This window comes from Acipenser ruthenus, chromosome 2 (assembly GCF_902713425.1).
Source record: "Acipenser ruthenus chromosome 2, fAciRut3.2 maternal haplotype, whole genome shotgun sequence".
In the NCBI taxonomy this organism is placed as follows: Eukaryota; Metazoa; Chordata; class Actinopteri; order Acipenseriformes; family Acipenseridae; genus Acipenser; species Acipenser ruthenus.
In genome coordinates, this window is record NC_081190.1 from 36,428,912 (window position 1) to 36,444,280 (window position 15,369).

Genomic DNA, 15,369 nt, shown 5'->3' on the forward strand with positions numbered 1-15,369 from the left:
GTGTGTTAGCAGCTTCTCAATGACCGCATGAAGCATGTGAAGCTAGTGAAGCTAGTGAGCCAATATAAACGCCGGTCTGAAATAATCTCCAAAACGCGCAGGGTGTGCTGACAAATATTGTAAATAAATGCCGGAGGTGTTTAATTGAAGTTTTACGGTATCTAAGCTGCGGAGTGTTATGCACTTTTAATAGGTAATTTATGACTTTACTGTATGTATTTTTAATCAAATATTCAATAGGAGGTTATTGTTATAGTTTAGAGTAGAAGTAATATGGAGATTTATTAGTTGCCATCAATGTCTGCCCTGAGACTGTCAATGGAAATTAGCCTACTGGCTAAATTGAAAATGCAATCTTGTGAGTGACACTTATGTTCTAATTGTATGTGTCCCTGATAAATACAATAAATGAAAAATGTAAAAAAAATCTATAGATGCACAAATACGTAATTGTAGGAACAACTTGATAATAGATAATTTATAGTAATACATGATGTTACTACATCATTTCTTATCCTTTGTACCCCACTCAGGCCCCTTACTAAAGAGATAATATTGTCTTCTTTAAATATAAGCAAAATGTATCAATGAGAAGGCTATCTCACAAGTGCAGTCATTATTATTATTATTATTATTATTATTATTATTATTATTATTATTATTTTTATTTATTTCTTAGCAGACGCCCTTATCCAGGGCGACTTACAATCGAAAGCAAATACATTTCAAGTATCACAGTACAAGTAATAATACAATTAAGAGCAAGATAAATACAATGACTTCCATTATCTATGGAAATGAGCATTTCAAAGTAAATTTAACATCATATCTGTTCAATCAAGCAGCACAAACAATTTGATTTCTGCAGCAGGTGTTATTACGTACATTAGTTATCCTGTGTACTTTACAGCCGACACCCAAGTCTGAAGTTGAATGAAGTGTAACATTGTGTACATTTCCCACAGTACCCCCACCAGATAACTATCTACCTAAATTAATGGCCCCCACCCTAGCGCTCTAGAAGTTTCGGTCATTCAAGTGGGAGGTGCGTTCGAGCTTTACTCACTCATTCCCCAAACTGTTATCAATTTATAGGAAACCACAGTAGGAGTGGGTCATTTTTTGCCAGATTCAGTTTGTCTGCATGATGTAAAATGGGGCAATAAACCCTGACTCCAGTGGTTCTGTTTCAGGGCTGCTGTCACAATACTATTTTACTTTTGGCAGGGCAGTGCATTTACATGTATATGCTGTAAAAGCCACAGCCGTATACATAGCTTGTGTTGCACACCCCCTTTCATCAATCATGGATTCAAGAACATATTACTTAAATCTAAACAGTTTGTTCAATGTTTGCTTGGTTTGTTGTATAACACAAGGACTATTTGCTTCTGAAGAGCTGCTATTGTTAAAATGCTTCACAACCCTACTATTACAGACTGCATGTGTGGTGTGTAGTCAACTCTATATCAGTGTACTAAATGTTACTGGGATTAGTTCTGCGATGAAGCCTGGTGTTTTACATGCTCCCAGTTACTGTTTTACACAGCTGAATGTGATATAATATATTATAATATATTAACAGGGAAAAACACAATTGTTTTAAAAAGGAAAGTTTCCTCATTGTAATAGTCACACAGTAATAATAAGAAAGATTCATTTCAGAGTTGAAAAATGGAAAGTTTAATAAAAAAAAAAGTTGTTCTTACAACAGTTTCTTTCAAACACCAAAAATAATATACTTTATTAAAGAATAAATATATATTTGCAACATTTTACCAAGCTTTTTAAAATATATCTAATACTATAAGAAATATGTTTTCCTGTTGAACAAGTAAACAGTGGACACTTCACTAATTAGTTAGGGAATTCCAATTTTGAATTATGAGTTTAAGGTGCATCATTTTGGTCATTTGTCATATTGTTTACTCAGCTTCCAAAGCACTAAAATGTTTTCAAAACAAACTATGATGAAACAAATACTTTCTTATTGTTTCCTCCAAAATAGTTTATATTTACATACAGGAAAACATTAAAGGAACAAGGATCGGATAAACGGGGCTAGTTTCAAAGCTTTTTCCCCAAAGTATAACATGGATTTTTAATAATAGGAGAAAAACACCCATTAAAAATAAAAAAGTTAGTTCTGTATATAGCATGTGAGCAACACGATAAATATGAATATACCTTCAAACAGTCCATGTTATAAAAATGATAATAACGCATCTGTAAAGTGACTGAGACCCCAATTTAAATCTAAAGTGTCCCACGATTATATTGTATTACAGTATGTTAACTATATTTATAAATAACAAAAATATTGCTCCTTTTCCCCAAACACCTTTTCCTCTGCTGAAGACTTTGTGCAAGCTGGCAGCTAACAAGTACTTTGACAGCATCCTCGAGGTTGGGATTTTCAAAACCCATCACCACAATATGAAAAGGGTTTGAATATAACTGAGTGACAGATTACATTTAGCCTTACTTATTATACTGTCCATTATACGAAACAAAACCCAAACAATATGTATAAACAAACAGAACACAAGACATCATTTTCCCTCGTGCAATAGCAAAGAATAATACAACACTTTCAACACCGCAGAACTGTATATAGATCAAGAAATGGTAAACACTGAAACGATTTATTTATTTGTTCTTAAATGTTTGCTCAACATCTACTAGTTGCCATAAGAACAAAAATATATCAAATTGTGGGATTGGACATTTGACTCTCCAAGCCAGAACTTGGTTGGAATGTTGTGTATTAGCACTGGCCTAATACCTCTAATAGGGAGGAAGGAAGACAAACATGACAATTTCTGGAATAAAACAGGACACCGTTCTAGTTGACACCCCCTTTTCTATCTACATTATGTTATATTACCATCAATTTCCAAGAATTAAATTATAGTCAGTGGTCAGTGTAACATCCTGATTTGGGTCACCCTCCCTTACTTCTGTAAGCTCAACATCTCTGTGTTAATTTATAAGGAGTGCTGTCCACAGACATTTTCAGGCCCGGGGGCAAATTTTTAAGTCAGTGTACTTGCTGTAAAGAATTTTTTTTTTTCTAAATTAAGTTTACCTGCTGTTAAAATACATATTTTTATATATATATATAAATCTACCGAGTCAAGTCATGACTTGTGTCCCTTTTAAACAGTTCGTTTTCATGGTTCTGTTGAGAATGGGTAAGTCAATTGATCAGTCGGCTCTTATTGTTTAAGAATGTCAGACACTGCTTCTTCCTCTTCTTCGCTATCCAGATCTATTCTCATGTTCAGTATGTCCCGGGATTTCTTCATCATAAAGGACTCTTTTTGTCTGCAGGGAGGGGAGAAACAGGAACAGGGTGTGCCAATTAGCATTATTTACAGTGTATGAAGTACATTCCTTGGTACCTGAATAAACATTTATGCTCACGTGTAAATTGGGAAAGAACCAGTTTGGATTAATTAAATGTGTTTTTCTGTATATTCTAAACATAACTGACTTAGCAGGTATTAACTATGCTGCTGTAAGCTGGAGGTTGGAGTTGGACTGACTCCACTTTAAAAAGACAGTCAAGATCAATTTAAAGTCATTGAGACTTAATGCACTTTAGTTACTTTTAGCATTTCAAGATTTTCTACCATTGAAAAAAGTGTATATACTGCAATGGCCAACAACACATATTCCTGCATCCTATCAATGGAATGGGTTTGATGTAAACAGTAAAGATTTAAATCATGAGCTGCAAGCACACAATACATTATCATACATTTCTTGAAAATAAGTATTGCTGGTAATTAGTTTAAATATACGACAAACTGTGGTTATGAATTTAAGGAATTAGTACAGAAACAAATCAGTTAAAGTGTCTTCATACTGTATCTAAATGCTCAAACAAAGGTGGTTGAGAGTGTATATATTTACACAACAGGTGTGGATTGCCTTTTGTTGGTATATTTACATTGTCTTATATGGTACGGAATCACACTGAGATTTACTGTGTTGCTGGGTCCTCTAGTACTGTACACATTACAGACTTTAAAAACTTAAAATCGTCTTTTTATTTTAAAGAAGTTCATCACAGGAAGACATTCTCAAGCTCTTTAACACAAACTGTTATTTCCAGTAAAGAAGCCTGTAATACAAGGTATTTCACAACCACTGAATAAAGCTCAAAACGGTTCAAAAGAGAGCCAGGTTGAAGAATGTCCGTAGAAAGTGTCATCAGAATTGGACAAGCAGATATTACAGTGTATGTAACCTGAAAGGTGAAGCGGACTCCCCAATTCAAAACTACAGATTAATCAAATATAGAGAAAGGTTAAGGCATTTGAATATTTATCCCATCTTTTACTTTCAATGTGTCCAGTGTTTTTTTTGACAGCCAGGGGGCAGTACATAAATCTGTTTACTAGGGGTGGGCACCAATATCGATATGTTGATATAATATCGTAAGCAAACACCACACTGCGGTGAATTCCCATAAAAGACAGCAGCAAGTAATTCAATGAACCGAACACTTTATTAAAAGAAAACAAGTAACTCGACAGTATAAGCTCAGTGTAAGGCAGCCATTTTATCCAACTCCTCCTACATGTAAAATATCCAGTAGATGGTGCTATATTCATTTTTAGATATAAGGTTAAGGCAGTGGTGCACAAACTTTTTAAATGCCCCCCCCCCCCCCCCATTAAAACGTTAGACCTTAACTTTATATTTTAACAGGTGTTTTTTTCCCGGTTTTATGTAAATCACGTATTCAATCGCGAATCCAGATTTAGCTAAATACATACGTGTATCACAAATTCAACATTTAAAATCAGTCTATGAATCTTTTTTTTGTTGTTGTTTTGACATGTTAAACCCGGGTTTCTAACAAATAATTCAGTGAATTTAAATATTTTGTTTACATTTGGCAAGTCAACATTTAGCTAACATTTCTAACAAATAAATCTGTGAAAAAATACATGTAATTTAAATCTTTTTTTTGTTTTGTTTAAACTTGGTGATTCAACATTTACCTGACAGATAAATCTGAAAAACATTATCGTTCAGCAGTTAAATCTTGGGTTTTCACAAAATAAAGTATGCCACCGGGAGCGAAGTGAACGACACGAATACAGCACGAGTACAAAAAAATTATGTAGCTAGTCATGAAAAGAAAAGACTCCTGTCTCCTTTTGAGGAGACAAAATAAAATAAATAAAACACAAAAGAGCATGGGTACACCACCCACTAAAAAACGGAAACAGTTGGGAGAATACCACCGGCTTGTTAAAGAGCTAATGTGATTATTATTATTATTATTGGTCAACATTATTAAAACAAAGAGCGTCATTTTACAGAAATATGAAACCAGTGTGTGAAATAAAGGTGAAATAAAGAGAGACAGACATACCATCAATTTCAAGTTGTTCTGCTATTTCTTGACATGTGGCGTCCTTCTTTTTATTATCTTTATAACCACAGACACTGGCATCATAAAGAACATTATATTTTGCAACTTTAACAATTACATTCTCATTGATTTTTATTTTATTTCTGAGGTAATCTCTGCATGAGCGAGACACTGACAGTCTGACAGCCACTACCTTTGACCTTATTTCTGATTGGTCTGAAACTGTTTAAGTGCTGAAAACAAGTACAAAGGTCTAATTAAGCAAATTATTAGTTCAATTAAGGGTTTAGTTAAGTAATTGAGAGCTCAGTTGGAATGAAAACCAGAAGACACACAGGGTCCCCAGTATCAAGGTTGGGAAGCCCTGCACTAAAGTATTATTTAACCATTTCATTCCATGCTACATTACTTTGACATAAGTGCATGCGTCAGCGGTTCATTGCATTTTGTCTGTGTGATTACTTACACTATTATTAATGTATTTTTAAAATGTGAACTTTCGGTATTATAAATGAGATGTACTTTTAAAACATCAAAACACATCTCAAAATAATGCAAAATTTGGCATGACACCGTACTTAATACTTTTAGAGGTGAGCCAGCATTTATACACAGAGCAGCAAGATTAAATTACTTCTGGGTTGGCTAGCAGGTCTGTGCGCAGTGAAGTATAGAAATATTTAAACAATATAATAAGGCCGTGTAGTTGTCCATGGATATGGTGAAGCAAAGCACACCACTAAATTAAAGCAAGTTAAATATCTGTTAACGTCTGTATATGTTTGATATTGTGTTATATTTCTGTGTTTTGCAAGACTTTGATATTATCGATATCGACACCGAAATATGTGCACGATATCGATATACAATTTTTAAATCGTTGCCCACCCCTACTATTTACAAACTTACTTGAGCTGAATCTGCAAGTCAGACAGCTGTTTCTGGAGCAGACTGTTTGACTCCTTCAGTTCCGCCATTTCTCTCTGAATGTGGCGGTTCTGAGCCTCCCGTCGCTCCATCTCCTCCTCCGCTTGGCCTAACTGCCGTTTCAGGCTCTTCACTCGCTGCCCCAGCTGGAACACACAAACAGACATGGTCAAAAATTGTGCTGCTTGAGCAGGGGACACCAGCCACACAGACAGAAAAAAATGCACCAAAAAACTGGGGTACTCAGTTTGATAACTGATATAGCAATGATATTGCATTTACTTTAATTAAAGTGACATTCATTTCACATCGACTGTAGAGTAAAACTAATATATAAAAAAAAAATCACAATCTTTTTTTTTTTTTTTTCCCTAACCTTAATTTTACATGTACATCGTTTTACAAACAAAATAAGTAAACTATACACGGAATTCTTCTAAAATGTTGCATACTATTCGGAATATATTTCTGCAGTACAGAGTATAGAGTCAAGACTTAGAGCTTTAAATTCCCACCCACTTTCTCTGCAGATGCAGTCCCCTGCCTGTTTCCTTACCTGATCCTTGTCCTCCTCTAACTGGCGACGCTCTTCATCCATCTGCTCAGACAGATCTTTATTCTTCCTCTCCATCTTCTGGATTATGCCCATCAGCGTCGCTTTGTTCCTAAAGACAATGGCATACAGAAGATTAGGCACTGTCATTCTTTGTACTTTAGATCTAACAGAACAGGATGGAGATTCTCATCGCTGGATTGAGAGGGTTATGGTTATGGGCTGGGTTATTGACTAGTCAGACACAAATGTTGAAGGGATGAGTGGATTGGCAATAAGATATCTGACTTGATGTTTCAATTTTAGTCAAGGTCAATACTGATTTTTACAAGATCTGTCCATGTTACAAAACCAGTATCACACATGGCCCTAACTACCTTTGCTTTGTCTTATGAGGACAAAGGATTGCGTACATTGAGACAAAAAGCCTGATCCACTAAAAAAGACCCTAAATAAGTGTTGGTTACAGTATACTGTAACTTCACAGGGCTATTGCAAAAAATGCTGCTGTGCCCTATGCAACCCAGACATGCAGATTTGGAACAAATACAAATTATATAAGACATAATATGCATTACAAAATTCAGATTCAACTAATTATTTTTAATTCAAGTGATGCTGGAGTTATAGTAATTAACTTTCACAGTCAGGAACATCATAATTAAGGCTAATTAGATTATTTGAGTTTATCCCAAGTGATTCTGTGCTATTACCCCACAGAATACATTATTGGGGAGCACAATAACACTTTAGATCCCATACACCCAGTCACATCAACCACAGCACAAGCTCTTAAAAATACATAATCAATTATAAACTATTTTTTATTTTTATTTTAGAAAACATATTTGTGTTGTACTTAATTTGAGAACAGCATGAATTAGAATCAAGGCACAGTGGTTAGATTATTAACTAGATAGGATGTTTCATTTAGAAATTAAGTTGAAAAGTTGAAAGAGGTTCTAGCAAAGTAATTAATTTTGATTCAGAATAGAGTGCAGAAATGGTATTCATATTTAGTGCTGGGCTGACATCTATCAAAATAATTTGAATAAAAATGATATCCAATAATAAAAAAAAAGTTTCAAATAAATTGATCAGCAACCAAGCCCAGCTTTTGTTTCACCTAAAGACACTAACCTCTCTTCAGCTCTCAGGCTGCTTTCCATCTCTTTGGCCTTTATTTCTGTCTTTGAGAGTATGTCCTCGTGAGTTTGAGAGCTCCGCAGGTCCCTCAATTCAAGTTCTAGATCTTTGTTCTAAAATACAAGCATTTCGTTAACAAATCCATACCTTCAAGAATACAACTCGTGAAAGCTTTTAGTGGTATGTAGTGAGTTTCTGAAAGCTTCATGAAAATACAATGGTACAGTAGCTAAACTCCGTTTGCTAGTCCTTCATTCACAGTTTCTTATCTTCTAAGGTAGAGATGAATACATATATTTACACTGCATAGCTGGAAATGGGTCTGTATCTCCCTCATCAGAAAAAGAGTGGTACTGCATTAAAAAAACAATCTTCATGTAAGCTAATATATTATTACAGGGGTGGCCAATCGTGGTCCTGGACAGCCGCAGGGTCTTTTGGTTTTCGTTCCACCCAAGTTCTCAATTACTGAACCAATTGTTTTCTTAATTGGTCAAAACTAACATGTTTCCTTGGTCTTTGGCCATTGATGATTTAAAGAGACCCAGAAAACCTGCAGGATTGTGGCTCTCCAGGACCAGGCCTGGCCACCCCAGTATTATCAGATCAATCTAGAAAGGTCTGTCTGTCAAATCACGATTGGTTTAACAATATGATTAATTGTAAAAATGTAAAAGCACAGATAAGTATTGTAAAGCATTGTTAATGCATACCATGATAAAGTGCAAAATGAGGGGAAACTTTTATAGGGGGCAGGTGACAGAGAGCGAAGGAATTCTAGCTGGAAATCTCCCTCACTCCCAGAAAGGGTGCTGGGTAAGGTTGATCGTATGCTTCCTCCTAGATGGGCAGCCTCGATGGTAGATGGAAACCAGAAGGTGGCCATATTATGGAGAGCGCGTAGCTGCATGTACACGGAAGGACTCCACTGCAATCAGCTAAAGGGCAGAGAGCGATTGGAGAAACCATGGCGACGGGATGATTGCAGGGAGGAGTTTCGTGGTACAAAGGGGAAGCAGCTATGTCAGAACGGCCCCTTACGTTGAATAACTAATAAGCCAGAGCACTGTCAGTTTGTTTTGTTTTGTGTTTTGATAATGGAGTACAGAGCCAGGGAGCTGCAGCCAGTGAGCCAGCACTAAAAACCCCAGCACCAGCTTCACGGGACTGCACAGCACAGCACAGCACGACAAACACTGGAAAAGGACCCAAGCACATTTCCGTGTGCGGATGTGGATTGTTAATTATTATGTATAAGTAATATTATTATTTGGAGACTGCAATGTCGCCATTTACCACCCAATACCATTGCAGATTGTTTTAATATGTTTAAAGAATAAAAACGGATCATTTTGCACTGGGACATTTGGTCTGGGCATTCTATTATTCACTCTCACTACTCGCATCTTGACACGGCAATATATCTTTTTTTACATGTCTCCATCCCTCTTTACAGGAAAGGTTTATACCCAATTTATTAAAAAAAACCCAACATTTTACCTGTCTCTCCAGCATCTGTTTGTCACATTCCAGTTGTTCCCTCAAATCTCTTTCATGAAGTAACTTGATCTGTAGCTGCTCATTCTGTAAAATACATATTTTTAAACAGACTGAGACAGGCATATGAACGCTGTGTTCCATTTATATATGTAGACCCATGTATAGACCTGAACAATTTAACATCAACAAGTATTAAATTCAGCACGCATTAATGTGTACATATAATTCACTAAGTCCCTCTCAGCCAATCAAAGTGCCCAATTCACAAAATCTGATAATTAGAACTCATTACATTTATTTGCATCTATTTAATATTTATGAATTCCATTTTCTCACTTTTTGACATGATAGAAGGCAAGTATCCCATTCTAATAACTTATGTATCAATCGATCCATTCCTTCAAGGTAAGTCTTTTGATGACAACAATTTCTGTTCAGTGGGAGTTTCATTGACAACTGAGTAGATAGAGGATTAATAAAGTGGATTATAGGAGGAACGCAAAAGACATGTTTTCAGAAATGGACAGAAGTAAATGTTATTACCTGTTCCATGGTTCTTTTGTGTTTTCCTGCCCATCGATGTTCAGTGTCATTCATTTCTTCTAAATCACTTTCCAGATCAATTATTGTTTCCTGTAGCATTAACAGAAAGAATGTAAGAGAAATGAGAAAGCAGTAACTGGTTTGCTTAAAGTAATTAACAGAGATATTCTCCAGATGGTCAGTGGGGATCATCACTCCCTATAATTAGGATGATACTCATTTGTTTAGTTTTTTTTCTTGAAACTTACAACAAAATATTCTTTACTTTGTGACAACTATCTTGACTACCAGAGTGACACTTTTAGAGGGAACCGTGTGTCTCACAAGACAGCCTAGAATGCAAATAACAAATACACATTAATTACCAGGAGGAGGCTTTGTGGTCCAGTGGTTAAAGAAACAGGCTTATAACCAGGAGGTACCCGGTTCAAATCCCACCTTGGTCACTGACTCATTGTGTGACCCTGAGCAAGTCACTTAACCTCCTTGTGCTCCGTCTTTCAGGTGAGACGTAATTGTAAGTGACTCTGCAGCTGATGCATAGTTCACACACCCTAGTTTCTGTAAGTAGCCTTGGATAAAAGCGTCTGCTAAATAAACAAATAATACCAGTTTCAACCACAGGGGTCAGGATTCTTTCCTATATGGCGCACTGTAATGGCTTGCTACAGTATCTCGGGCAAGGGCTGGATGCAAACTGCTAACCTCACAGTTCAAAGACAAACGTCTTACCATTCAAATAAACACAGTACACACTGTCAGTGAGGTGTAAGGCCAACATTGGAAAGACAGCGCTGAATTGGTGACAAATCTGCAATGGTTTGGTGGATACATGATAATTCAATACATATCCCCAATAACTGGGGAAATCTTTAGCAAAGTCTGCCATAAACAAACAAGCAAGTAAACAGACCCAAGTTCCCAGAGGTTGTAAACCCATGTTACCTGGGCCTGCTTGAGCTGCTTGCTAAGCTCTTCCTTGGTCTGGGTAGTTGTCTGGAGTTCCATCTGAAGATCTTCGATGGATCTCTCCGCTTGCTTGGACAGCAGCTGCAGTCGCTCCCGCAGCTGTATCTCCTCTTCTAACTGCCTGTCCTTGTCCAGCTGCTTTAAGGACAACTAGATCATGCCACACACAGAAAAAGAAGAAACCAATACATTTATTAAGTTATAACAAAAAGAATAAAAACATACAGTCAATTGTTATTTTTTTATGATTCAAAAAATAAAAGTGCGTTTTAAAGTAAAATTAAAAATTCTGGGAAGAGTTGTAAGCTGTTAAAATATAGCGTGTTGCTAAAATGCTAAATGCTAAATAAATGCCATGAACTACTGCGAGTATACTGTAGGTCTCTGTGTTTTAAATACACGTTGTACAAAACTTTTGTTTTCCTCAGTTCACTCTCTGATTGTCTCAGTTCTTTGATGTCAAAACATATGGTTTGCAGTTAATGGTAAATGACACCTTTGGTGTGAAAAGATGCTATTTTTCTATTCAAGAACATTATTCCTGTGAACAGTCCCTTAGGATTATTGGTTTAAACATTAAGCTGTCTTACTTCAATTGTTCAATGTTGCAAAGGATATGAAGAAAGACATGTACAGTTGTATAAATGCCTAATCATGCAGGGGGGTGTCAAACTTAATCTTACAAATAACTATATTTTATTTTAAAATACTGAAGCTTCTACAATCATACAAAGTTGTTATAAACACCCTTTTTAAATCAATGCATGTTTAATTCATGATACTTTTAATGTGTGACATCCGAAATATTAGCATAGCCGCTCCTTAATCTCCATAAAATGATACCCACTGGTGCAGCACCTGTTGTAAACCCATGTCAAAATAAAAAAATGACAGCATCAAGTACTGTAGATTTTTTTATGAATACTTTTTTTAAATAGTTCATAAATAGTTTTTTTATAATAGACAAACAAAGTTTTACAAAAGTGTACATTCACAGAAAGAGCACCAGGCATTATCATTGTATTTTATCTTGCTCTTAATTGTATTAATACTTGTGATTCTTGAAATGTATTTTTTGTTTACGACTGTAAGTCGCCCTGGATAAGGGCGTCTGCTAAGAAATAAATAATAAATAAATAAAATGATCAAATACATGATTGATTAATATTTTTTTGAAAGTGGCGACTATTCTACAGCAAAAAATGAGTCTTACTACCTCTAGTTTTTGCGATATAGAGGTTAATACTACTAATAATACTTTGTGACACCCCTTCAGTTAAGGGAGAGTTTGTTTCCAATACCTCCTCCAGTTGTCTAGTCCTGTTGCACTGTGCCTCCTCCAGCTCTTGGCATTTCTCCTTCAGCCTCTCCTCCAGCTCCTCAATGCTATTCTGGGTCTTCTCCTTGTACTGCTGGTGGAGAGTAAGCCCTGCAGCAGCCTCAGCTGACACCTGCAGTGCTTCCCCGAGCTTGAAGAAAGCAGAGGGGCCACATTCACAATGTGTACTGTCCTTCCAGTGTGCTACAAGTAGAGCTGTATTTTTTCAATAGTATTTTTATTTTATGGCATTTCACTGTCTAAAAATTGGTATTTCAAGATATCATTTATGAAAGCAGAAACAATTATATTTTCACCATCACCACCAAAAGCTTAAATAACCCTTCATGTACTGACAGAGCGATCTTTAGCAGAAATATTTCCGATCTTTGATGCAGCTGGTGTCTTTTTGGTTGAAGACATTTTAAAGAAATTGTGCAGCTCTACACAGTGTGCTCAATCTTTTACCGGAGGCAAACTAAACCTGGCATCCTAAATGCAGTGTAACAGGTAGGGCGTCAATAAGGAAAACGTTTGCTGTATTTATTTTGACGTGAGAAAAAAAATTATATTTACACAATTGTTTCAGAATTGGGAATTTTCATGGGGAACTATTTATTACACGATAATGGGTACATTTCACGGAAACCGTGATAATCGTGAAAAAAATACAGCCTTAGCTATAAGCCACTCAGAGGGATCTAACACATGCCCTTGCCAGATAAAGACCTATGGTATGCATTTTAACATTTGAAAACAGTAGATATTTTGCCTACTGATAATGTTAGTACTGAACGATCACCAATACTACATAATATCCGGGTGTCTCCTTTTCTCCAGGTCAAAGTCTTGTTGAAAGTGTGTGTGGCAGGCAATAGAACAATTAAGAATACAGATTACAAATTGAATGGCCACCAAAGAGAAGGGCCACAAGTCTGTTTATTTAATGTGCCAAACAAATAGTTCCTGTAAAGGTATTTCTTTTAGACATTTTCAGGTCCAATAAACGACCCTTTACAGTCAACTGGTTTCAGAGACCCAGATAACCACTAGTGTTAGACTTCCTAATGTTAATAAACGTAAGTTAGTTCACAATTATTTATAATCAGAGTCTGTGAAACAAGTCAAGTATGCTCCACGTCAAGATGAGCTCAGATTTTGTTTTCAGGACAAAGTGTAAAGAGAACCCCCATTCCTAAGTAATGTTCGACTCTTGCAACGACTACAGTACCTCTGTCTCTAGCCTGAGCACAGTGCTGCTGAGGCTAACAATTTTTGTGTCCAAGTTCTGCTTCTCCGTCTCCAGCTGGTCTTGGTTCCTCTCAGCCAACCACAGCTTCTCTGCCATTGCATCACATCGCTTGCTCTGGTTATCCAAGGCCTCCTGTAATAAAGAAAAAATGGTTGTCTATATGGGTGTACCTCTAAAGGTATCACTGTGTTGTAATTATGGTCAAAATTTGTAAAAGCGGTCTTGTATTTCTGGGAAAAAGTTTTAGTTAACAAGGTTTTCCAAGGGTTAAAATCTAATTTAACATAAAAAAGAAGTTAGAACAGTCATACAATTCCCATACAATAACCTGGAACAGTACTACTTTTCATTTTGGTCTTGGCTGCTCTCATTGCTAAGCAATGTTGGACCTCCGGGGAAACTCAAGTGCTTCGGAAAGTGGTGTTGGTGGCATACTAAGGGTAATGTTGCACCTCAGCTGAAGTTCAACCTGTCCAAGCATAGTGTCACGGAGCACAGTGCTGCTGGAAGTGCTGTGATGTCAGTCGAGGTCAGGTCTACTCAGTGGGCAATATAGATCCAATGGACATCTTTTTTTGTTGGCTAAATCTAAATCTAGGTCAATAATACTTTGGCCAGAAAAATCCGCCTTAATCTGGTTAACTCTCAAAACTGGAATGGTGCATCTCTTTCTATATAGCATATGTATGTTCAAATATGTAACAGTAACAAATATGTTAATTGAAAATACATTTTTTGTTCTGTTACACTCAAGCACTGGACAACGGAAACACACACACACACGCACACACACACACACACACACACACACACACACACACACACACGTGCACGCTGCATGAAATGTATTGATAGTTACTGTATACCTGAGCTTCAAGTAGTTTTTGATGTAGAGACTGCTGTAGGTAGGTAAAGGCATATTCTTGGTCATTAGCCTCTCCCAGAACTTCCTTTGCATTTGACAGCTCTCTCTGCAAAGACAACAAGGAATACCAAATAAGCCTACAAGAAAGAAAATACTTTCAACCCAAGAACAAGGAGATGATAACCTGGGGTACATTTGACTATGTGCATGTTCTATGTCTGGAACAACATTGTAACACATGCCAAGAAATTGATAATGTTTAAATATTGTTAGGATAACAGAATGTAAGTTCACAGTTCAGCTTCACACACCACCCAGTTAGGCAACATATTTAAGACAAGTACTTGAGAGAGTGCGAATGAGAAAAAGCAACCTGAATCATCTCCTGAAAACAGACCATCTCTGTAGCTGAGCTATCTCCCAGAACATTAGGTAACTGATCATTATCTGATTTCCGTTTATAACTAGGTGCCATATTTGTTGTGTCTAAAATGTTTAAACAATATATGTGTGTAACTTTTGAATATTTGAATCAATAAATGGAAACTTACAACATGCTCTCAGTTTCAGCTGTCAAGGTACGCAGTAGATACATGTCAGTGCCCTGACAGATTCTGCTTCTATGACTATTGGGACTCAGACCATTATTACAGGTAATCCAAGTTTTAATAAGTGTGTACCTCCAGGTGTGTGATACTCTCATTCAGGGTGAAGTTTTCTCGTTCCAGCTCCAGTACCCTGTCCTTTAGCTTCTTTGATTCATTCTGCATCACTGCCATGTTCCTGATCAGGTCCTCGTTGTTCACCAGCAACCCTCTCATCTCGTACCGTATCCTGCCTCTCTCCCTGGACATCTCCAAGCTCTCTGCCTCCAGAAAAGCATTTCTCTGCCACAACACCAAAA

The 15,369-nt window shown here is 36.6% G+C and overlaps 1 protein-coding gene across 2 annotated transcripts in view; it reads right to left on the reverse strand.

Annotated features, from left to right (window-relative positions):
• Positions 1-1,659: 1,659 nt before the first annotated feature.
• LOC117409436 (cingulin-like) overlaps positions 1,660-15,369 on the reverse strand; it is a 50,948-nt gene continuing 37,238 nt past the window's right edge. For both annotated transcript variants that reach the window (XM_058995191.1, XM_034923077.2), the window contains 11 exons: positions 15,146-15,352; positions 14,467-14,571; positions 13,580-13,732; positions 12,332-12,499; positions 11,007-11,180; positions 10,062-10,151; positions 9,519-9,602; positions 8,013-8,131; positions 6,876-6,984; positions 6,302-6,465; positions 1,660-3,327 (listed from right to left, as the gene is read on the reverse strand). In XM_058995191.1, the coding sequence (XP_058851174.1) occupies positions 3,219-3,327; positions 6,302-6,465; positions 6,876-6,984; positions 8,013-8,131; positions 9,519-9,602; positions 10,062-10,151; positions 11,007-11,180; positions 12,332-12,499; positions 13,580-13,732; positions 14,467-14,571; positions 15,146-15,352 (1,482 nt within the window). In that variant the 3' untranslated portion in view covers positions 1,660-3,218. The remainder of the gene's footprint in view (positions 3,328-6,301; positions 6,466-6,875; positions 6,985-8,012; positions 8,132-9,518; positions 9,603-10,061; positions 10,152-11,006; positions 11,181-12,331; positions 12,500-13,579; positions 13,733-14,466; positions 14,572-15,145; positions 15,353-15,369) is intronic.